General features: G+C 42.0%; 1 protein-coding gene across 7 annotated transcripts in view; it reads left to right on the top strand.

The window, feature by feature from the left end:
- Positions 1-24,837, top strand: part of Tmem131l (transmembrane 131 like) — a 127,146-nt gene that overhangs the window by 32,346 nt on the left and 69,963 nt on the right. For 5 of the 7 annotated variants that reach the window (XM_042701734.1, XM_042701731.1, XM_042701736.1 and 2 more), the window contains exon 4: positions 21,456-21,524. In XM_042701734.1, coding sequence (XP_042557668.1) covers positions 21,456-21,524 — 69 coding nt within the window. Of the gene's footprint in view, positions 1-8,198; positions 8,780-11,212; positions 11,272-21,455; positions 21,525-24,837 lie in introns of those variants that run through there. The other 2 variants (XM_042701733.1, XM_042701735.1) reach the window with 2 other exon arrangements.

Raw genomic sequence — 24,837 nt, 5'->3', positions numbered from 1 at the left:
ACTGTCTCCCCAGCATGGATTCTGGTATTTTTGTTTTTAATGTGTGTAATTTTAATCTAGGAAGCTTAAGGGCATTGTATGATTCCTTTAATTTATATTTGTTAATTAAAATGAGGTTATTGAAGTTATGTTTGTTTTTTTCACCATTGGCCTCATTTCCTATGCTGGAAATTTGCTTACTGGAAGATTACTTCCTGTGCTTCCTTCTGAGCTTCCTGTCTGAATATCTTATCACTCTGGAAGTTTTTTCTGTCTCTTTCCCCAGCTTCACAGACATACTTTTTCTTGTTCTGACTTCCATGGATTCTTTCTAAACCATTGGCATGTTTCCTAGGAATGTTTGCACTTATTACTACTACTACTACTACTAAACTTTCAAAAGTAAGGTATAGCAGGGCACTAGTGGCTCATGCCTGTAATCCTAGCTACTTAGGAGGCCAAGATCTATGAATTACAGCTCATAGCCAGCATAGGGCAGGAAAGTCTGTGAAGCTTTTACCTCCAATTAACCATCCACAAGCCAGAAGTGGTCAAGAGCCCTAGTTTGAGCAAAAAAGATCAGGGACAGTGCCTGGTCCCTAAGTTCAAGTCCTAGGACTGACACCAGAAATAAAAAAGTAAGATGTATGGATTTTTTCCTTAAAATACACTTCGCTACAGTAAGTTTCAAGTCCCACAAAACTTGGGTACCTCTGTCTAGGATTTATTAGATGTTCAACGAAATATACTGAGTGAACATCCCTTTGCCTATCTGAGGCTGAGTTCTTAGTAGGCTCATAAAGAATATAGTAGCAGTAAAAGAAAGGCTCTTACAATGTTTTCAATGGCTCTGATTAGCCTTGTGTGCAGTGTGTGTTTAGGCAGTCTTTTGTTCTCAGACTCTGGACCAGAAGTCAAAATAACCTATTTTGATTAGTTCCTGATTTCCTGCAACAATGCAGTGAAATTACTCAATTCCATAGTCTCTTTCCTAATTCACTCTGTGATTCACTGCTGTTATGTCTATTGGATTCTGTTTTCTATGGCTTGAATTTTTTATTAGTCTGAGTGGCAGGCTTTCAAGGCAATTTGTTTACCAGTCTTCTCTTTTATATTACCTTATTAGGAGTCTAGATAACTGTGTAAAATTTCAGTAAACTTTTTTTTCTGATAGGAAATTTTTGACTTTCTTTAGTGAGAAGAAACATAGTGAATGGTAGTGAATATACAAAGGCTGTAACTTGATTCTAGGCAGCATAATGTGTAGAATTGAGGTTGAGGTCAGCAGGTGTTGGCATTTGTACACATTGCCCACAGCACCACACATACTAAGTGCTGTGATTGTAGCAATGAACACTTGAACATAAAAGGTCTTCTCATTTTCTGAGCACCTTTGAATAACACTGTAGGATGCTGCTGAATATTTGAAAAGGCTCTTGGTAGTTTTAATATTACAGAAGCTGTAGCAAGGGATAAGGAGGGATATGCATTGCAGATTCCAAGAGAAAGTAGAACCAGAGGAGGCCCAGCCTCGTATCAAGGTCTGTGACAACAAGAAACAGACAGCATTAGCTGGGAAACTACCTGGAATCCAGAAGCTTGAAAGCATAGTGAACACATTGTTATTGTCATTATTTTGTCTTAGTACTAAGTCACGGTGTAGAGCAAGTGTAATATGACAAGGTGGATGCGTGTGATATTCAGGGTAGTAGTGTAGATTAGTGACACTGGCTGATAGGTGAAGGATTAGGTTATTTAAAAATTTTTCTGTTGATTGGAGTTTTATGTGACAGTCCTCCCCCCCAAAAAAAACCCCAAAACAAAAACGGACTGGCTTTTTTAGGTATTGGTATATGCCTACTGTAAATGTCAGTAGCCTACAAAAAGTTCTCAGGTCCTGTTTTCAGTATCTTGAGGATCTATAAGAACCAGCATTTCAGCTTTTCTGTTGAACACATCACTCTGGAGGATACATGCACACTGATTTCATAGCTGTGTCCTCAAGATGGCTGCTCTTCCCTGCCTGCTCTGTCAGTACAGACTGGATATGAGATTGAGTCCTTGAGACTGCAAATACGTGGATAGGCCTTAATAGATGGTTTTATTTTCTGAATCTTAAAATTTTGAGCCCTGTGTCTCCATTTGTCTCCATTTTTCACGGTCTCTGTTCTTTGTTTATAATCTTTTTCTTTGGGGGCAAACTGTATATTTAAATTACTTGTGGCCCTAGTGATCGGATCAAATGGCCTTGGGGAAAGTGAGGTCCTGTGATCACAGAGAAATGGAGAGTGAAGGGGAACTGGACAGCAATGTCCTGATCTAGGTGTTTTCTTTCAGGGTTGTATGCTTGGGGCCAAACCTGGAACTTAAGGCCTGGGCATGTTTTTAGGACCTGGAAATTTGGCTTATCTCAGAGGTAAGATGAAGGAAAAAATGAGCCCCATAGACAGCAGGATAAATGGCTGCTGTCCACACTGGATTTGAGGGGGAAAAAGAATTGTTACGGTGCAGTTTTGGGGGAAGGCTTGTTCCTTCCACATCCAGGGACTCTTGGAAGCACCTTCCCCAGCAAGTGTCTTACAGGGAATCGGGAAGTTTGACAGTGCCTGACCTTAGGGAATTTATACATGTGAAAGCAAAATGACCAGTGTGAAGCCCCATTAGTAATAAGTGTCCAGCAAATGACACACTCTGAGTAGCAGAGTAGTCAGAGAATGCTCCAGTTAGTTGTTCAAAGGAGGAACTGGCTATAGAAATTGGCTTGAGAGCCTGTAAGGAGGTCTGCTGTGTGCTGATCACTGTATTTACTTCCTCATCTGGGCTTGTGTTGGGGCTGGAGGGGGGAGTCTTTGCATAAATACAGCCCACCTTTCTCAGTGCCAGCTTTACTTAAGATTTGGGATTTATGTAACTTTTGCATTAAAACAAACCCCAAGTTAGAGGGCTTAGTTTGCATACATCTTGAAAAGCCTCTAGACTTCCCCCCACCCCCCACTAAGCAGCAAACTTGGAAGGGCAGTGCTCTTAATTCTCGTTTGTCAGGGGAGATTAAGACATTTGAAAAGTACAGATGGGAGGTCAGGACAGGCCCACTCAGCTCTGCAGCTCCTCCCCTAAGACTAAGTGGGGTCAGTGAGGAGCAGGTACATTTTAGGCGCACAGGCAAACAGTGTGCTGGGATTCATACTGGAAGTGGATTAACAAGGTTATGTGAGGAGCCAGGGCACTGAAGTCATTTTTGCTTTAGAGTGAATGAATGCCCAGGACTAAACCCTGACATAGGAGGAGTTGCAGCTTCTACTTTTCTATTTGGATCTCTAGATCCAGCTGTAGTGATAGTGTGCTGAATTTATAGAGGTAGAGCAGGTGTTCAGTATGTCTGGGCAACTTTCAGTCTATCTAGGCAGCCAGGTTTTGTGCATGTGGTTTGCGGAGAAGTGGACCGGATGTTGAAGAACAGCACTACTCACAGGTCGGCAATGCGTAGACTTTTAGCCACTTCCCAGCTTTGTGGTCTTGTGTTTCTTCATCTGTACAGTGAGGACAGTTCCTCCCCTTGTAGGCTTCTGAGGATTTCAGTAATGTCTATCCAGTGAATACATGATATGGATTCAGTGAATGGTGGTGGTGGCTGTGTTAGGCTAATGATGCTACCTACATCACCAGACAGGAGGTTGGTGACTGTTTCTCCAGGGAACATTCTAGACCTTCCAGCCAGAGCTCAAAAATTGGTACAGATGTTCATCTTGGATGTATTTCAGTTAGGAAATTAGATAGTTCCCCTTCCCTGCCCCTCTGCCTTCCTTCTCCCTACCGCGCGCCCCCCCCCCCCCCCCCCCCCCGTTTGTTGTTTGGGTCCTGGGAATTGAGCCTGGGGCCTCTGAATACTTGGCTGTACTGCTGACTACACCCACAGCCCCTAGATGGTCTTTTGCTTTAATTGCTAGAACCATTGCGAAATGTTGGAGGAAAGTATGTGTACTGTTAAGTATAGCTTGTTTAGATAAAAATGCATTCCTTGAGACTGTTCTTTTTATTTATTTTGGAAATTATGGCAAAATATGCAGAACGTCAGATTCATGATTTTTAGGACTAGTTTCTCTTCCCTCCTCCTCCTCTTCCTTCCCCTCCCCCTCCCCCTCTTTCCCCTCCTTCCCCTCCCCCCCTCCTTCCCCTCCTCCCCCTCCTCCCCCTCCCCTTCCTTCCCCTCCCCCTCCTTCTTTTCCTGTGTGGGGCTTGAACTCTGGGCCTGGGTGCTGTCTGTCCTTGAGCTCTTCAGCTCAAGATGAGTGTTCTACCACTTGAGCCACAGCACCACTTGCAGTTTTCTGGAGGTTAATTGGTGATAAAGAGTCTCATAGGGATGTTCCTGCCTGGGCTGGCTTTGAGCCTCAATCCTCAGATCTCAGCCTCCTGAGTAGCCAGGATTGCGGGCATGATCCACCTGCAATCTGGCTTAAGGTATTTTTTTTCTTGTTACCGAAAAAATATGTGTTTGTTGTACAATCTTTCAAAAATATGGAGAATAAAAGGATTCTATAATTATTCTCTCAATCATCAAACATAATGTACGTGAGAGCAAGGCTGGAGTGAGAGTTTGCTTGCAGTGGGCTCTGACATCCTGGGGCGGTGTGTGAGGGAAAGGGGGAGGGAAGATGTGCAGGGTGACGTGGGAACCCTAGCAACAGCTGTCTCGTGAAATAGGACAATCTCACCTTGAAGCTTAACTTGTATTGTGGCCCTCTTAATTTCAACTTTCTATGTTCATAATTGTTAAGCAGGCATACAGACTTTCATTTTGTGCATATATTAGAAGACCTGGGAAACAAAACCTCTTCTCTTCCAAGGGTGCCGTGGGAAGCCTCTGTGCTAAGCGCCAGGGAAAGGAAGAAACCCAGGTTGAAAGTGAAGGAAGATGCAAGGTCAGGATGCCAGGGCCCATCCTCTGCACCTGCCCAGGGTCTGCCTTGCTCAGGGCCTCTTGCCAAAAGCCTGCTACCTCCTCCAGCTCCCTGCTTTTGTCCTGCCCAGTTATTTGTTCTCTCGCTACCCCTCAAGATGAAGTTGTTGAAGAGCAGTGGTCTTCTGGTATTTTTTTTTTCTGGTAGCTTCAGCACCAGCGTTTTGGTGCTGGCTATCCTTTTATTGTGTTTGTTAGAATGCACAAGTGACTGTCCAGGAGGTAGTTTCAGCCATCCTGTGCCTCAGTCCATTTCTAGGTCATCTCACACTCCCATCACTGCCCACCACTCCGTAGTTCCCCCACTCATTCTGCTCACCAGCTACTGGAGCCTTGACCTCCCTTGGTCATCTGGGTGAGGTAGAGGAAGTCCCATGTCACCACCAGCATGTGTTTTCCTGAGCCTGCTCTAATGGTGATAGGTTTCATAGGATTTAAGAATGAAGTTTTTGTGGCTCAGGCTGTTTTTGCTATCATATAATAGTTCTGTGGTACTGGTTCTCAATTCTAAAAAAAATTCGCTAAGGGGGCTAGGAAGGTGGCTCAGTGGTAGAGCGCTTGCCTTGCATGCCTGAGGCCCTGGGTTTGATTCCTCAGCACCTCATAAGCAAAAAGAAAAAAGCTGGAAGTGGCGCTGTGGCTCAGGTGGTAGAGTGCTAGCCTTGAGCTGAAGAGCTGAGGGACAGTGCCCAGGCCCAGAGTTCAGGCCCCATGACCGGACCAAAAAAAAAAAAAAAAATATTAGCTAAGGGCTAAAAGATTTAACCTTAACTTTTTTTTTTTTTTTTTTTTTTTGCTGGTCTTACAGCTTGAACTCAGGGCCTGGGTACTGTCCTTGAGCCTCTGTGTGCTCAGGGCTAGCGCTCTACTACTTGAGCCACAGCACCACTTCCGGCTTTTTCTGTTTATGTGGTACTGAGGAATCGAACCCAAGGCTTCATACATGCTAAGCAAGCACTCTACTGCTAAGCTATATTCCCAGCCCTTAACTTTAACTTCTGTGCTCTTACTATTTTGTGTCTAATCAGAACCCCAAATAGTTTTCTGTGAAGATGATCTCCAAATCTTTTGTCAGGCATCAGCAAGCCATGTTATTCCAAACTGTTGAATTATGTTGAAAATATTTGAGAAACTAAGGACTGTTCTAATACTTGGCCCCATCATTGTTGACAGAGGTGTAAATTTGACCCATAGGAGGGAAAATCCAGTTAATTTTGAAATGAAGAAGAAAACAAAAGATAATTTTCCCTCCTACTTTTTTTTTTTTTTTGCTAGTCGTAGGGCCTGAACTCAGAGTCTGGGTGGGCACTGTCCCTGAGCTTCTTTTGCTCAAGGTTAGCATTCTACCTTGAGCCACAGCACCACTTCCAGCTTTTTCTGTGCATGTGGTATTGAGGAATTGAACCCAGGGCTTCATGCATGCTAGGCAAGCACTCTATCACTAAGCCACCTTCCCAGCCCTGTGCCCCCTGCCCCCTATTCTTATAGCTAATGCTGGTCACTTGGGAGTACACTGAACTCTTCTTCCTACCTCTCCCAACCACAGGACCTCACTTAGCAACTCACTGCAGCATGTAGTGCCCCTCAGACTTTCTTCCTTTACTTCTGAGGCAGCAGATTGTGTAAAGTTTCATTAAAGCAGTGCTTCTGGGATATAAAGTTGAGGGTTGGAAGGCATAGTGGGTTGCAGAGCAGACTGGAGCACAAAGGCGCAGAGAGTATCTTCATTGCTGACTGCACATCAGCCAGTCTGGAGGTACTCTGCCCGCTCCCCCCCCATGGGACTTTTTCTCCCACAGGCCATCAGTGAGAGTCAGCGAGAATGGTGTGAGCAGCTGACAGGACCTGTGTTGTCTTTATAGGGGTCAGCTGGTGGCTGGCTCATATTTAAGAACCACATTACTGTTTGAATGGTGAAGCATACTTAATGATACTAAGTGTGATAATGGCACACTGTCCAAGTGCCTTTCTGTGGTTTATAGGCTGATGTAACTAGACACAGAATGAACATTCTCAAATGTGTGAGAGTGATGCAAACAAACCCAGTAGACTTGAATTAGGAAGTTCGTTCATAAGATTTTAAACAGAATTCCCCCCTGGTTTTCTTAGGCTAAAAATAATGATTCTCATTGTATCTTTAGAGCACTTGTTCATCACCATTTTAAAAGCTTCATTTTGTACATTTCTTCTTTTGGCTCCTGCTGCCTGAATCTCAGTAGCTTTCCCACTCAAATTTCTCAGCTCAGTAGTCCTCAAACATCACCGTGTACATAGACTATCTGCTTAGGTAATCTGGAAACTGTGAGTTAGGTCTAGATTGTGGTCTGAGACTTGCAGGTAATGTAGTAACACTAGCTATAGGCCAGGTTTTTTGTTGTTGTTGTTTTGTTTTTTGCCGGTCTTAGGGCTTGAACTCTGGGCCTGGGCGCTGTCCCTCAGCTCTTCAGATCAAGGCTTAGCGCTCTACCACTTGAGTCACAGCGCCACTTCCGGCTTTTTCTGCTTATGTGGTGCTGAGGAATTGAACCCAGGGCCTCATGCATGCAAGGCAAACACTGAGCCACCTTCCCAGCCCCAACATAGGGCAGTTTTCAGAGCATCAAGGACCTAGAGTGTATAGGCCAACCCTGGTTCCTTTTGCCCTTCAGCTCCTTGGCATCTTCTATCCCTGCATGTTCTTTATGTAGCCCTCACTTTAGGTACTCTGCTGCAAGTTTCTTGAGCACTTTCTTTTGCTGGTTCTGTATTGGACTAATGATATAAAGCTTGGGCACTTTCATTGCCCTCATGAAGCTTGTCGTCTTGTTCTGAGGCTGGCAAGGCTTGTGAACAGCCACTGTCACATTGTGAAATGCCCTGTAATAGAGGTTTGTACAAAATACTTCAGAAACATGGGAAGGAGGGAAGAATTTCATAGGTCTGGTGATTAAGATTTCGTGTCAGATTCTGAGCTCTTGAGAGAAAGCCTGTGCTTGCTTTATTGGTGCTTTCTATCTTTGTGTCCTTTTTTGTTTGGAACTGCTCAAGACATGGTAAGACACAGTAAGTATTGGATGAGTGAGGTTATTTAGCCCTAATAGAAAGGCTTGAAGGATTCCTTTTAGGTCTTAGGGAGCAGCCTTTTTTCATTTTTACTTCTGACACAAGAGTTCATGGGTAAGAATCGGCATTGTTTTAGACAGAGACTTTTGACTGATAGAAGCAAATGAATTGTATTACACGGTGCTCCATTCTGAAGGATCTATTTCTTATCCTTTAGGGCATTGATGAAGCCACTGACTGCTGTCACCTGATGCATGGCAGGCCTGTGCCCCTTCTACCGTTCCAAGCCTTCTTCACCTGCATGTTTTAGAGTTTCATACCTTGTAGCTGCCTTTTAGTTTGAGGAAACAGTGGAGAGAAAAGATAATCACCACATTTATCTAGACAGATAAACAAGGGTCAAGTCTAGTTACCTCATACCCTAGTGGAAGGCTCATTATGCAATATGAGTTAGGAATTGTACTACTCATTTGTTTTTCATAGCTTAGTTAGCCATGATACATGTGTTGTTCTTCAGTTTCATCCTTTTAGTGCTGTATTTTTACAATTTTGAGAGGCTTCACTAATGATATTTGGTCTTATATGAGAGGTATAACCATATCATTAACTGAGTGACTGCTTCTCTCCATAGTCTGATCTGAATTTACTTGCCATATTGTAAGGCATTGGCTGCCATGACCTTAATCTGTATCCAAGAGTCTATGAAGTGGAAAGCCCTATGTATAAGGGTGGATTTTTTTTTTCTTTTTCTTTTTTTTCCAGGGCTGAGTACCGAACCCAGGGCCTTGTGCTCACCAGGTGGGCGTCCTTCCAGCCCCAAGGGTGGATTTTTTAACTGGGAGTGATATATTGTAGTCTACTTCCAGATTTTGGCATTAGATCAACCAAAGCAGGTTATATCTTGTCTCTCCAGGTTTGTTACTTACTTGTAAATATGGAAACTTCCCAGGTAGGGAAATCCTTTTACTGGAAAGCAGAACAGAGAGCAGGCCTGTGTGTGTCTTCCCCTAGCAGTTGGCATGGGAGACTTGTGTGGGTTGCAGAACATAAGTTTTATATTTTGATGTGTCCTTTTCCAGTTACTGGAGAAAACTATGTGGCATGTTTTTAAATAATGGGGAAAAAAGACTACTGGTTTTAAAATAGTATGTGTAGTCAGACAAACCATTCTCCTATGGGAATGTAGGGAGTATAAAAACAGCAGAACAATAATGAGAGAGAAGCTGTAAGTTTAAAAGTAAGTACAAGAGGGAATATTTACTTTTGAACTTAAGGAGGGCATAACTTTCCCACTTCTGTTTTCTCTTGTGTTCTCCTACTTTCTTTAAAATAAGGGTTGGTCTTGCCTATTACAGGTGCCCTGCCTTGGCCTTGACAGCACAAAATGTGTTTGTCAAAATTGCTGTCTAACAAGCCAAGCAGTATAACACATACTTCTGTTTTGGTGTTCTCAAGATTAATGTCAGCAAATAAAATGGGGAATATAGGGATATAGGGACTGGATTTGGGGGAGCCAGCCCCCCCATGGGGAGAGGCAGTAGACTTTGGAAGCTGGGAAATATCAACCAACACTGGTCTTTATTTGACTGTGATATGTAGGTCACACTAGGAGTCAGTAGTGTACCTGTAGTGTATAGACTAAGGCCTGGGAGAGTTGTAGCCTCTGAGGGGATCAAGACTGCTGTCCAGAGAACTCCAGAAACATCTCATCCGCTGCCTTTTGGGATCATACTCTGTGCTTTGTTTTATCTTGGTGCTTATGAGAAATGACACTTAACCTAGTGTCTGTGAAGTTGAGCTTTCACCTCTAGAAAGTGGATGTGTTCTTTTCTGTATAGAGCCACTTGTACGCGCAGTAATAAAGGAAATGATAGATTATCATGTTGAACTTTGTATAAAGGAAATTGTACCCAACTTAGTTCTAAACATACGTAGATGGGCTGGAGAAAGAAATGAAAGCAAAGTTTCCACTTAAATTGATCCAGGCTTTTTCAACATAACTAAAGAGAAACTTACTCAGTGTGTATGTTTCCATTTTCTAAGAGCAAATATGTAAAGTAAGAAAACCCATGTGGACTCCTGATTAGAAGCAGCTAGTGCACAGTGGGAAGGAGTGGTTTGAAAGATGAAAATCAGTGAGAGAAAACAGAATCCGCAGAGGTGGAAATTCTTAACATAAGCCCAAATACAGCGCCAGGTCTGGTAGGAAAAGTAGTTTGTTTAGGGAAAAAACAAAAGGATCGAATTAAGGGCCATCTCTGTCATATTGCTGTGTATTCTCTGGCCTGAATCCCTGTGTTAGGAATAAGTTTGTTTGCCTTAACGACCTCTCTTTCCCCCCTACCCCTCCAAGGAACCTCTGGGAAATTTTCTGTATACTCATGTTTTGAAATCATTCTGTGTATTTTGTTAAGTAAGAGCTGATTGCAAAAATGGACTCTTGGCTATTTCACAAGACGCTACCATATATTAATTTAAGGAGACACTTTATGCTTTAAGAAAAGAACCACCACCATTATATCAAATTAAGTAGTTTACAGCTCATATTGGTTTTAAATATTCTGTTTGCAGCATCTAAAATTCTTGTGGTTTCTCATGTATGTGGGGGGGGGTGTGAGTGGGGGGTTGGCCAGTACTGAGGCTTGAACTCCTTGCACTAGATCGTTAGCTTTTTTGCTCGACTGAAACTCTACCACTTGAGTACATATACCTCTAGTTCCAGCTATTGGAGATAAGAATATCACAGACATTTCTACCTAGGCTGGCTTTGAACCAGGAGTTTCAGCCCTCAGCCTCTTGAGTGGCTAGGATTACAGATGTGAGCCATCTCCTTTTGTTTTTCCTTAGATCGCTGCTGCTCCACTGATAAACTCTTACAGGCTAGGAGTTGTGTTCTACAATTGTGCCCATTCACTTCCCCAGAAAATGCTGTATAAAAGTTCTGGTTGAGGTGGGCATGGTGGTGCAGAGACTTAATTAATTTCAAATTAGCAGATACTATTAGATAAGGGAACAGTGGTGATATTCCTAACTATATATTAGCATGCACTTTGAAAAGTCATCAGAGATGACGAAGAGAGGGATAGATACGAGGACTGGGATTTGGGAGAGGGTGGAGGATGGTATAGAAGTCAAAGAAGAGTGGAATAACACTTGCCATCTAACCACCTGGCCTCCAGAGCTCAGTAAATTCTACTGCTATTTGTTTTACAGGCACCAGTTCTCCCACATTAGTAACACTGCCACATGTTGGCAGCGGTGACAGTTTATCCTTTGAAATCAAAGAAAAGGTAAATCATCTATAGAGGAATCTTGAAAAACGTATAGCTCTTAAACATTTCCTTCTAAGAAGGAATCTTTATGAGCACCAGTTTACAGAGTCAAGAAATCATTCAGTCCACTGCTATCCACATTGGCTGTCTCTCTGACATAAGCTGGCGATGCTGCTGTGGTTTGATGTGAAGTGTCATCCCCAAAAGGCTGGTGGTAAAAGCTTGGCTGCCAGGTGATGGGCAAAAGGGAGGGGCACCAACTTCATCAATGGACACCTATTAAATAGGTGAGTAGGAGGTGGGGTCTGATTGGAAGAAGTGTTTATCTCCAAACCCTTCCTTTCTCTCTCTGCTTCTTGACAGTTTTGTAGGCAGCTTTGTTCCACATGTCCTTCCATGGTGTTTCTGCCTCCCAGGCCTAAAACAACAGAGCTAGCTGAGCATGGACTCAGACCTTTAAAACTGTGAGCCAAATAAAGCAATCTCCCTTAGTTGATTTTTCTCAGGTGTTTTGTCATGGTGATGCTACAGTGTCTTAACACAGACGGTTTTAAAGATTGTGTTCCGGGGCTCCACTAATTAGACCAAATCAGAATCTCTGGAATTGGGCCTGGAAATATATTTGGGATGGTGGGGTAGCTTCTTTCTCTCAAGCAGTCCCAGTGCACTCATTACAAGAACCAGTCAGAGCAATGGGCATTCAGAATATTTCATGAACCTTCTGTCTCCAAAGAAGTTAATTCCCACTTTAAAATTCTTCAATCGCAGCAACAAGCTACAGGAAACAAGCTAGCTATTTTAAGCAGAAAGGGATTTCATACGAGGAATTAGGTACTTGTATTAGAAGGTAAATAAATGGTTTGAGGAAGGAGAGTGTATGCCCAGTTTCCAGCAGTCCCAGAACCACGGGCACTGACTGGCTAATAAGGACAGCTGGTACCTTTGTCATACCATGAAGGTAGGTGCTTCAAAGTCATGATCCAAAACCTGAGAGCTGCCTCTGGTACCATCCTTGGTCCTACATCCGATGTCCACTCAATTGACTGATGAGACCGTCACTCACTTTCTGATGCTTCTCTGCTGAATACAGTTTAAGGTACTCACTAGAACCCTAATAAAACAATCCTTCAAGCAGTCTCTCTCACCTACATTACTTCTGGGCTTTCTGCTTTACCCCCTATGGGGAATCTGCTAATTCAGATTCAAGTACTGTACCTGATACCTTCTAAATGTCTTCTTTGATTGAGCTCAGATGCATCTTGTCTAGGTCTTAGAACCCTGCCTTATCTAATAAACTGTCTCTTTCCTTCCAATTTTTTTTTTCATTTACCAAATTAATGGCAGTTGAATTAAACTAATAGGATTTTTAAATATACTACAAAATTCTAATAATCACATGATCAAGATCTGCCAAAATTCTACCAGCTTTTTTTAAAAATTTTAATGGCAGTACTGGGGATTGAACTCTAGTCCTTGAGCTTGCTAAGCAGGCGCTCTGTCACTTGAATCACTCCTCTATCCCTGTTTTGCTGCTGCTGCTGCTGCTTTTTTTGTGGTTAGGTGTGGGGCTTGAACTTGGACCCTGGGCTTTTTTTCTCAAGCTATACCACTCTACCACTTGAGCTATAGCACCACTTCCAGTTCTCTAATGGTTAATTAATTGGAGATAAGAGTCTCACAGACTTTCCTGCCTGGGCTATCTTTGAACCATGATCCTCAGATCTCAGCCCCCTGAGTAGCTAGGAATCCAGGCATGAGCCAACAGCACTGGCTGCGTTGTTATTTTTGAAGTAGGTTTTCTGTTTAATTCTCAAGCTGACCTGTGTTACAATCCTCATACATGGGCTTTGCTGTTTCTGGCATGTCAGGCTCAGCCATTGGTGGAGAGGAAGTCTCTTGGACTTCTTTTTTTGCCTGGGGTTAGCCTCAAACCACAATCCCCTGATCTCTGCTACTTCCAGGCAAAGCTGTTCCCTGTAACTGCCAGGTGGCTTAATATCTGGCAAGATAAATTTGCACCGGCATAATAGGAATTAACTAGAGCTTACAGAGTGCCCCATAATGATGGGAAATGAGGATGGTGCTAATGAGACGCATCTGCAGATGACATTTTTGTTATTTATGAGAAATCTGTATGTGCACATATGTGTACACAGGGCTTGGATGATTGCTTGTGTGAGAAAATACATTGTCAGGAAAGGCTTCCTTTTTTTTTCCCCATATGGGATTCTAACAGAATGATTGAATTTGGAAATTGGCATGTATATTTACTGGCTATTGTTTTTGTTGTTTTGTTAACAGCTTTATTGTTAACAGCCATATTTCAGTGCAATTTAATGTTTTTTTTCTTCATATTTTTAGGATTGTGCACCATTGCCACAATCCAATTTTTGTCCTTCCTGAAAGAAACTGTTGGTTCTTTTATAAAGGAAATACAGGGCTGGGTATGTTACTCACTCTTGTGATTCTAGCTACTTGGGAGGCACAGATAGGAGGATTATAGTTTGAGGCCAATTCAGGCAAAAAAAAAAAAAATTAGTGAGACCCTGTCTCAAAGAACAGGAATTATAGTCTGAAGCTGACCATAGCCTTAAAACATGAGTCCCTGTCTTAAAACTGAAGTAAAAGAGCTGAGAATATGGCTCAAGTGGTAGAGCATAAATGTGAAGCCTTGAGTTTAAACCTCAGTAATACGGTTCCTCTTTCTTCCCACAAAAGAAAATATGCCCCAGTGCTAAAAAAAGACCCCCCCCCATACAGTTAAAAAGAAAAGAAAATATTACCCCCCTCCCCCCCATGCGCAATGCTGGAAATCTAACCTGGGCTTTTCATACAGGTAGCAAATACTCCATTACTTTTTAACTTTTCTTTAAAATTTTTTATTCTTATTATTATAAAGATGTTGTATAGAGAAGTTAGTTACATAAGTCAGGTAATGAGTACATTTCTCTTTGGACAACATCCTCTTTTCCCTTTCTCTCTCCTAGTTTTTCCCTCCTATCCCCATCTACAATGCTTTTTGCTTTTTGTTGTTGTTGTTGGTGGTGGTGGTGGTGTTGGTGTTGGTTGTGGGCCTGAACTCTGGGCGCTGTCCCTGTGCTCTTCAGCTCAAGGTGAGTGCTCTGTAACTTGAGCCACGTCACCACTTTTAGTTTTCTAGTGGTTTATTGGAGATAAGAGTCCTCTCATGGAGTTTCCTGCCTGGGCTGGCTTTGAACCATGATCCTCAGATCTCAGCCTCCTGAGTAGCTAGGATTACAGGCATGAGCCACTTGCACCTGGCAGTATTTGTTTTCTTAAACAGTCATAAAATGTATTTTAGTGTCCAGAATTTTACCAACTTTGCTGATTTTTGGACCCAGCCTTATGTATTGTATTGTACTTACTGAGCTTATCTACGTCTTAGTTGGGACCTCTTCAGCTTCACATAACAGTTTCCACTCATTTTGGGTTATATATTAAAAAGAATTGCTTTGACACTATTGAAGAATCATTGGTTGCCGGGTACCAGTGACTCATGCCTGTAATCCTAGCTACTCAGGAGGCTGAGATCTGAGGTTGCAGTTCAAAGGCAGCTAGGCAAGAAAGTCCGTGAGACTCTTATCTCCAGTTAACCACCAGAAAACCGGAAGTGGCCCTGTGGCTCAAGTGGTAGAGCACTAGCCTTGAGCTGAAGAGCTGAGGGACAGTGTCCAGGCCCAGAGTTCAAGCCCCATGACCACCACCAACAACACAAAAGAATCATTGGTGTTGGCTTTAGGCTTAGTGCGTTTAGGGGTTCTTATCCCTCATACCTTTAACATCACATTGGTTACAATCGGACATTTTACAGCTAGGAGGGCCTACATGTGAGAACGAGGTTCATATCTGCAAAGTGAGTCTGTATGACATTTATGTTTTTGTGTAACTGGCTTAGAAATATAAGTTTTGGCTTTTGTCCTCATTGAAGGATTACAGATCTGCTCATCTGAGCAGTGGCAAGCTGCAGGTTCCTGTGTTGCTGACCTGGGTGGCTGTCTTGGATTTGAACCAGACCTACAAGACCCAACTCTTACTTTCAGAAGTTTCTCCAGAGCCAAGGATTAGCAGCCTGTACCTCTTCTTCGATTCCAGATCTGCTTCGTCAATCAGTTTCTACCTTTTTATCTCTTCTGTAACTTTCCAGTGCTTGATTCAGTAGCTTGCTTTTCTCAGTAAGCTCCAATATCTTCTGTATTTCTGAATTTCTTGTTTTTCCATCTTCATAATGACAGTGATTCACTCCTAATTTTGAATATCCTTGGATGATTAGATCAGACTTTCCTAAAAGCTAAATGAGAAATAATAACCTGTCATTAGATTAAAAACACTAATGTGTACATTTGCATTGCTCTGTAAATTAGATTTGGTAAAGGTTGAAGATGAACTTTGGGAAATATGTTTCACGTCCTGTAGTTTCTCATATGTTAGGATGAGGCCAGCTTCATTCTCAATAATGGAGAAATAGGGCTGGGAATGTGGCTCAGTGGTAGAGCGCTTGCCTTGCATGCCTGAGGCCCTGGGTTCCATTCCTCAGCACCACATAAACAAAAAGAAAAAAGCTGGAAGTGGCGCTGTGGCTCAAGTGGTAGAGTGCTAGCCTTGAGCTGAAGAGCTGAGGGACAGTGCCCAGGCCCAGAGTTCAGGCCCCACGACCGGACCCAAAAAAATAATAATAATGGAGAAATATTGTGAAGCCTGAGTTGTTATGTCATAAATTCATAAGTCCAATTGAATTGAGTTTTCTTTCATTTAACAAAGGTCACTTGAGTGGCTGCCCTGAATGCTGGGGACCCATTAGTTGGAAAATAGTCCTAAATCCTTGTAGGTGGACCATGTAGTCTGATTGTGGAGCGCTCTTGAATGCTGGACAGTGTAAATGTAGAAAGGAACTGGGGATATGGCTTAGTAGCAGAGTTCCTACCTTGCTAGTACCAGTCCCTGAGTTCAAACTCTAGTGCTCCTTCCCCTCCAAAAACAATCGTCTGTCTTTGCTGGACAGCAGTGGTCTATGCCTATATTAATTCTGGTGGCTCACACCTATGATCCTAGTTACTTATGAGGCCAAGGATCACTATTGGTAGACATTGCAGGTAGACAGATCTGAGAGACTCATTCTCCAATTTTCCAGCAAAAAAGCTGAATTGGAGATGAAGCTCAAGTGGTAGAGTGTCAGCCATGAGCAATAAAAGCTAAGCCATAGCTTGAGGCCCTGAGTTTAAGCCCTAGTATAGGCACAAAGAAGAAAGGCAAGGAAAAGGGATGAGGTCATGATTGTGGCCAGGGCCTGTGGTTAATGGTGGTAGGGGGTTGAGGTCCATCAGCAGGGTGAGATTTTATAAGACTTGAAGATTAGGAAGGAATTTGCCATGAGCTATCTGGTTAAGAAAATAGTTTTATTATTAGTGTCTGCAAGGCCTTGGCTTTCTGTATATCTGAAGTGTTCTTAAGAGTAGCCACAAGACCCTGTGGCTGGGACGGAATATGTACCAAGGAGCAGAGGAAATTAAGTGCTATGTGGTATGGAGGAGACACCTTTGAAAAGTGGGAGTCATCTGGGAATTGTGACCTGAGCAAGGACTGGACCTAAATTAGATTTTTCAAGGCAATGGGTTAGTACTGAGTGCTGCCCTCAGCTGGTACTTGGACTGACAGTTGCATGGATGAGGTTCTGGCTATGTTTTGAAAGTACATAGAATTTCTGACAGACTGGAGCATGATCAAGGATGGTTCCAAGGCTGGGCCTTGTAAGCAGAGGGGGTTGTGGCTAAGACCAAAAGCTTATTCCTGCACCTGTGGGGATTTGAGAGCCGAAGTGAGTGCTGGGGTTGGATGATTTTAGGTAAGAGCCAGAGGGCCGAGGATGAGCCTCGGTGTCCACATTGGGAGCAGGAGAGACTTGAGAAGTAACAGGAGTTAGGGAGAATCCAGCAATATACTATAGCCAAGTATATTGCAATTAAAACTTTTGTTAGCTTTTTAAAAGTTTATGAATTGGAAATGTGTGGTCTGAATCCATAACAAGGAATATAATTATAAACTATATTTAGAAAGAACATACCTTCCTATTGTTCTTGTTGTTATTAAAAGCATACCACTTTTATACCATTTTTATATTCTCTGAGGCTGAAGCTCTTGGAAGTTTTGGAAAATCCAGAGAAATGCTACTGATACTCCTCTGTTCCCACTGCTGCAGTGAAGATTCTCCTAATAACTTTATTTTCCTCTGAGTATTTTTTTTCTGTTGTAATCAGGTTTTGTACAACAGCTTTTTGTTTCTTTCATGTTTACTTGTCACAGCAGCATTCCCTCCCCTCCCCCCCCCTCCCCCCCCCCCCCCCCCCCCAGATCACTGTTACAGTCTTGAGCTGGAACTGGTGGCTATAAGGATTGAATAGATTAAACCACGTGATGTGTTCTATGGCTGGTGTTTATTTCACAGCTGCATTTGCTTTTGTGCATGGGATGCTTGTTACCCTTTCACACTGGAAGGAGAGAGAAAATTGTTAGGGGAGATGGGGGTGAAAAGGAGAACCAGGTGCAAAGCGGGAGCAGACCTGGCAGTGAGAGGCAAACAGATGGGGTGGGGACTTGTGCTAAGGTGCTTAGTTCTGGGCCTGAAGGACCTAGCAGGGCTGTTCTTTTCTTTTGCCCATTCTTCAGCAATTACACTTCAGGGCCTGGAGGAATTGAAAGAAAAATTACAATTTAAAAGGAAAATTCTTGATGTGTGATTTGCATATGAGTGGAACTGTACAATTAACAACAATTAAATCCCCTGGATGAATTGAAAGGGGTGTCTGCTACTGTTGCTGGGTCACTGCAGAGTGCAGCTTATGACTGCATTAGTCTCTTCTTTCCTATGTATATTAGCATATGGCTGAAATCTAATGAATCTAATATTGAATTGCATCTCATGGTAATTTGCTATCCTAGAGGTAAAAGGCAGAGTAGATATTTAGTACATTTTAAAATCATGCTTAATTATTTTAATATATAATAGAATGACTTAACCCTAGAGTCTGATATCGATATCAGATCCTTAACTGGTGGAGAATGGTAAACTGAAACAGAGAAAGTTGGAATGGGAACCAGGGAAACACATGTTTAATTGCTGGCCTGTTTTTTAGTTTTTGTTAAGCCAGTTAGCCACTTGGCTAAAATACTTATTTTTTTTGCATGTGAAATGTAGTATGATTAAATGTGCAAATGTAATGATATATTTTTAAGGTTCTTTGAATTGCAAATTAGTTCCTTTTGAGTATTAAATCTTGATAGTGAGAATGGAGAGGAGGTGGCAGATTAAGTGATGTGAAAGTATGAAATCCTAGGACAGCACTCCTCCAGCATTGATTGTATGTGGGTTAAGGAAGGTACAGGAATCTGTACCTGACATAGGCAAGCCATCCATCAAGGTAGGAAACTAGTACACTGACCCCACAGGGGTTACACATGATGCTGGATGCCATCTTGGATTCCAAGGTGGAATCTGGAGGTGTTACGGTCACCCATGCATAGAATGCACAGATGGAAACTCCGGTCAGGAGCTCTTCAGAGGGGTCCAAGCCATCTACTTTAGGTGTAAAGTCAGCAGGATCCACAACAGAGGAGACTTCTCTCCTGAAGCATCGGTGGAATTGACCTGCACTCCCCCTTGTAGTCCAGCAGGGCCTTGCTGAGAGTTTCCATGGGTGCCCAGGGCTACCTCTGCCCAGCTGCTGCTGCTTTCCTTCCCTCCCTCCTCACCTCTCCTTGGGTCTGTGCTGTTTACCACACAGGGTTCATGGTTTTCTTAACCTTTATGTCTTTGTTCATGCTTTCAGCTCTGGGGAGTATGGCCTCTGTCCACCATGGTAACTGTTCTTCAAGCCTCATTTCATAGAGCCCCTTCTTTGAAACCTACTGGAATCTAGGTTGTGACTTTGTGATAGGGGCCTTCCCTAGCATGAATGAAGTTTTGGCTTCCATACCCAGAACTGAAAAACAAAAATGTATAAGGAAGCGGGGGAAAAAAGGAAAGGAACCTTTGTTACCCTGTTCCCCTCCTCCCGTTACCCCAGTTTCTCCTCTTGTTTCTTTGAACTCTCCAAGCATTGAGTTTGTGCTTGTTAGTATATGAGTCTCACTGATCTGCTGTGTTAAAACATGAGGGGAGCATGTTCCTTGGGTTGGCCACTTGCCTCATGGCAGTTAGGCCCTCTTGGATTGCAAAAGGGCTGTGAGGCTGTGACCAGACTCAGTGGCCATGCTTTTCACTTGGGGAGTGGAACAAATTGTTGCCTTTGAAATGACATTTTTTGGTCAGATAGTATGTCATCCTAATAGCCAAAACACTTGGTTAATTCATTTCCCTAAGATTATTTTTCTTTAACCAGTATGTCCAATACTGGCAAATAGATTTAATTTTCTTAGGAATAAGGAATCTGGGCAGTCAGACATCACAGGATGTCAGATTGATCCAGTACAACTCACCCCTTCTGCAGAAAAGGGACCCATGCCCTGTCATGGAGGTAGTGGGGCCTCCTGACCCCAGCTTTATTTCCCATGAAATACCTTTACTTTTAGGCAACCATTTTTCAAGCTGTTTGTTTTATATGTATAGAGAAAAATGTAGCTTAAGTTTGAGGAAAAGATGAAAAGTGACCTTAGGAAAAGATAAATCTTGCTTTTTAAAAACAGCATGTACAGAGTTCCAGTCCATGCATTCTGCCTCTAAGAGGGCTTATTTCTTTGCTGAAGGTAGGCATCTTTAAAATAAGGACTTAGAAGAGGCTAGCTTAGGGGTAAGCTGAACATTTGTGAGCCCGGAGTTCTTTCCCCAGTGGCTTCCCCTCCTCATCAAGAACTAAGAGTGTATGGACTATTTTCTACACAGTAAGACAATCTCACACACCTAAGGTTACATAAAAGGTGTTGTACAGAGGATTACAGTTACAGTCAGGTAGAGTACATTTCTTTTTTGGACAGTGTCACCTCTTCCCTCACTCTGGCCCAGGGGTTACATTTCTTATATTTGTTGCTGTGTTCTGTCAGGGATGCAAAATAACTCCTCTGTCTGTCTGTCTGTCTGTCTGTCTGTATTTCTGGTCCTCAGGCTCGAACTAAGGGCCTGGGCCCTGTCACTGAGCCTCTCTGTGCTCAAGTCTAGCACTCTACCACTTGAGGCACAGTACCACTTCTGGCTTTTCTGAGTAGTTTATTGAAAATAAAAGACTTTCCTGCCTGGGCTGGCTTCGAACCATGATCTCTGTGTTTACTTACTTACATATTTATTTACTTTTGTGTCAGTACTGGAGCTTGAACTCAGGGCTTCACATTCTAACTTGGCTTGGCTTTGTAGTTCACAGCTGGTGCTCTACCACTTAAGCCTAAATAGGAGGATTTCAGTCCAGGCTGGCCTAGGCATAAATGTGAGATTCCATTAAAAAAAAAAAAAAGGCAAAAAGGACTGGAATGTGGCTCAAATGATAGAGTGCCTGGCTAGCAAGCTGAAGGCCCTGAATTCAAACTCAAGAACTGCCACTGGCAGAGAGATAGGATCTGTAGAGTGATTTGCTGAAGGTCACAAAGCTTTGTGTTGACTAGAGAGCTTTATAAAATTAATATGTCCACAGCTGAGCCAGCCTGGTAGATTGCAATTTGATGAGAGAAGAAATAGGAAGAGTTTATTTTGGAAAGCTACTTTGAATCTCTGAAAACAATGCATGTTACCTTTAGCAGCTTCTCCAGTTAAGCCTTTCTAGATTATAGTTGTTTTTTTTTTTTTTTTTGTGCAACTTGATAGTTCATCTGTTAGTTTATTTTGCTGTATCTTTATTATATCCTGTTTATGTTTTTTGGTATGCTTTTCTGGTGTGTTGATTTTGTAGCCCTTGATTCTGAAGAAAGATGAGATCACAATGATGTTAACATCTGCTAAAAATGGAGATCTAGAAGTAGTGTCAGCCTCAGTATCTATTCTGACCTTTGCCTGTTACCAGTAGTCTTATCAGATTTAGGGGCCAACATCTACTGTAGGTATACCCTTTCTAGATTTGGAAGTTTATTGAAAAGAGCCATATTTCTGAGTCTATACAGAAATCAAGACTACAGAGTCCTTCCCCATTTCAGTCTATACAGTTGATAAGTTAAAGTAATCGTAATCTAAGAGTATCTTATCTCTTCCTCTTCATTTTGTTTTTTAGCTTCTCAGAGAAACTATTTAGTGGAAAAGGCTTACATTTCCAGCCATCATTTCTAGATTTTGGCATACAGTAAGTATCTTTTCATTATAATTAATGACTCGGTATATGTGTGTTATTTACTCTTTCATGATATATATTTTATATATACATCATATGTATATCATATTCTTTTATAGAGAATATATTCTCTAAAATTTAACATTTTGTGTATGTACAATGTTTAAATCTTACACATTAATAAAACAGAGGGATATTGATCTTAGTATTTGTTAAAATATTTTCATGGAAAGTAGAGCATAATTCCTTTTTTTAGTTTTCACATATTTATATATTTATTTACTTTTGCAATGCTAGGGTTGAATTAAGGTCCTTGTGCACATGCTTTACCACTGAGCTATACCCTTAGTCCCCTTTCTGTAGTTTGTTTGTTTGTTTTTTCTTTTTTTGGTCATGGGGCTTGAACTCTGAGCCTGGCCGCTGTCTCTCAGCTCTTCAGCTCAAAGGCGAATGCTCTACCGCTTGAGCCGCAGCACTACTTCCAGTTTTCTGGTGGTTTATTGGAGATCAGAGTCTCATGGACTTTTACTTCCCCGGCTGGCTTTATTACTTTGGGAGGAGGGGAGGCCCAGTCCTGTCATGGGGCCCGAACTCTGGGCCTGGGCGCTGTCCCTCAGCTCTTCAGCTCAAGGCTAGCACTGTACCACTTGAGCCACAGTGCCACTCCCAGCTTTTTTCTTTTTGCTTATGTGGTGCCGAGGAATCGGACCCAGGGCCTCATGCATGCAAGGCAAGCACTCTACCACTGAGCCACCTTCCCAGCCCCTGGCTTTAAACTGTGATCCTCAGATCTCTGCCTCCTGAGTAGCTAGGATTATAGGCCTGAGCCACCAGCACCTGGCCCTTTCTGTAGTTTTTTTTTTTTGGTTCCGGTTGTGGGGCCTGAACTCTGGTCCTGGGCGCTGTCCCTCAGCTCTTCAGTTCAAGGCTAGCACTCTACCACTTGAGCCACAGCGCCACTTCCGGCTTTTTTCTTTTTGCTTATGTGGTGCTGAGGAATCGAACCGAGGGCCTCGAGCATGCAAGGCAAGCGTTCTACCATTGAACCACCTTCCCAGCCCCCTTTCTGTAGTTTTTAAAGTTTAGTTCTTGTGCTATTTTTGTGGTGGTTAGAATTCAGTAAGAAGCCAATATTAAGCCTTGGTTTTTCTGAAACAATGTTATTTCCTAGTGGTTTCAGAATTTTTTAAAGCTTAATTCAGTCATTCACTTGGTTTTCTTTCTTGATGTACCTTTAGGACTCAAAGTAGCACTGTCTTGACAGTTCCTGTCTGATGGCTTTTCCCAAGTCAGCTTCAAACCATGATCTTCAGATCTCAGCCTCTTGAGTAGCTAGGATTATAGGCATGAACCACTAATGCCTGACTAAATGTCAGCTTTTAAAAATACACATTATATTTTTATTTAAAATTTGCTAGAATCTGAGTTTATAATATTTCACTGAGAATACAGATAAAATAAAATGGACTTCTATTTACCTCAGTGATTTCAAGTTTTGTTTGAGTTTTTTGCTTTTGTGCAAAGTCTTTATTATCAAAGGAAATCTTTTAGGCTAGGATACATTAAAGGGTTTATATTATAAATGGGTAGTTACAATAAAACAGTTGTAGTAAGTATAGTTAGATAAAGAGACCAGTTCCAGTTCTTTGGATCCTGACTGCCTTAATATATTTATTCAGTATAATATATATATTTTAGTATATTTGTTCTTAATATATTTATTCTTTAGTATAATCAATGCAGTTGGGTACATGTATATATTAACTACATTTGTCTTTGCTACATATATAAACTGCTGCCTCTGATAGCCAGAGAATGTTTAAAGACTTTGATTTGAAAGGGCACCAGGTTTTAAAAAAATGTTAATAAGAGTATACGCTAGTCTAAATTAGAAGACATTTGAGTCAGGTTTTACCTTTCTTCTACCAAATGGCATAATTTATGGTCATTAGAATCAAACATAACCAGGAAGTTCTGTTTTCTTCTGCTTTGGTTCAACTTTAGCTTTTGTTTATTTTAATGGTGACCTTGAGCAAACCTCATGCCTTTTCATAGCTCTGGCTACCCTTTTGGCTGCAGAATTAAGATCATGTTACTCAGTTGCCTCTGCCTGCTTCTTGGGACTTATTTTTAGGCTTAACATTTCGCTGGCCCCAAGATTAAAAGTGCTAATCATTCATAAGAGATTTTATTTATTCTTTTATAGTGCTGAATTATCTTCCGTTTGTCATTAGTGAAGGAAATTTGTATCTTCATAACACATTAAAAAATACAAGCCAGGCACCAGTGGCTTATGCCTGTAATACTGGCTACTCAGGAGGCTGAGATCTGAGGATCACAGTTTAAAGCCAGCTTCCGTAGAAAAATTTGTGACTCTTATCTCCAATAAAACACTCAGAAAAATCTGGAAGTGGCACTGTAGTCCAGTGGTGGAGTCCTAGCCTTGAGCAAAACAAGTCTAGAGACAAGAGTCCAGGCCGAGAGTTCAAACCCCAGGATGGGGTTGGGGGGAAGTCAGGTAATGGTGGCTCACACCTGTAAGCCTAGCTACTCAGGAGGCTGAGATCTGAAGATAGTGTGGTTGAAAGCCAGCCTGGGCAGAAAAGTTCATGAAACTCATACCTTTAGTAAACTACACAGAAAAAGCCAGAAGTGGCACTGTGGCTCAAGTGGTAGAGGGCTAGCCTTGAGCGCAAAGAGGCTCAGGGACAGCACCCAGGCCCTGAGTTCAGGCCCCAGGACAGCAAAAAACAAAACCAGGAAAAAAATTAAAAAATAGAATATAGCTAAGTAATAGCTTAGTCAGTTAGCACTCGTTTTGTCGAAGTTTCTGGTGGCTTCTGTCACTGGGCTGAGGAGCTCTGTTCACGCAGCCTCATCTTCTGATGCTCTTCAGTAGCGATTCTGGTAGCTGCTGTCACCAAGCTGAGGAGCCCTCTGTATGTGTCATTGTCTTCTGATGTTGTCCAGTATACGTTCTTCTTTGAGACCAGATACCTTGCATTGCAGTTATATAAACAGCATCTAATAAATGACTCAAAACCATCAGAATCCTTATTCATTTAAAATTAATTATGGGAAGAGAGGCAAATAATAACCAACTACTCTGAAGTAAGGGTATCTTGAGATATCTTTACCTGGGGGTATTTGGGGTACCTTTATGTTTATGGTAGTATAAAAATTTTTAATAATATTATTTGAGAACACTAGAAGAATCAAAGTTTCTCTTTTTAAAATTGCATTGATGTGTGTTTTATTCAAGTAGTGATGAAAAACTTAGGTTTAAAAATGCATATTGAGTATATGAAGTCTTTCAAGAGACTTA

The sequence above is a fragment of the Dipodomys spectabilis genome, unplaced genomic scaffold, assembly GCF_019054845.1.
Source record: "Dipodomys spectabilis isolate Male_0828 unplaced genomic scaffold, ASM1905484v1 ptg000297l, whole genome shotgun sequence".
NCBI classification, from domain to species: domain Eukaryota; kingdom Metazoa; phylum Chordata; class Mammalia; order Rodentia; family Heteromyidae; genus Dipodomys; species Dipodomys spectabilis.
The sequence above is the reverse complement of the archived record's forward strand: the minus strand, read 5'-3'. Positions and strand labels throughout refer to the sequence as shown.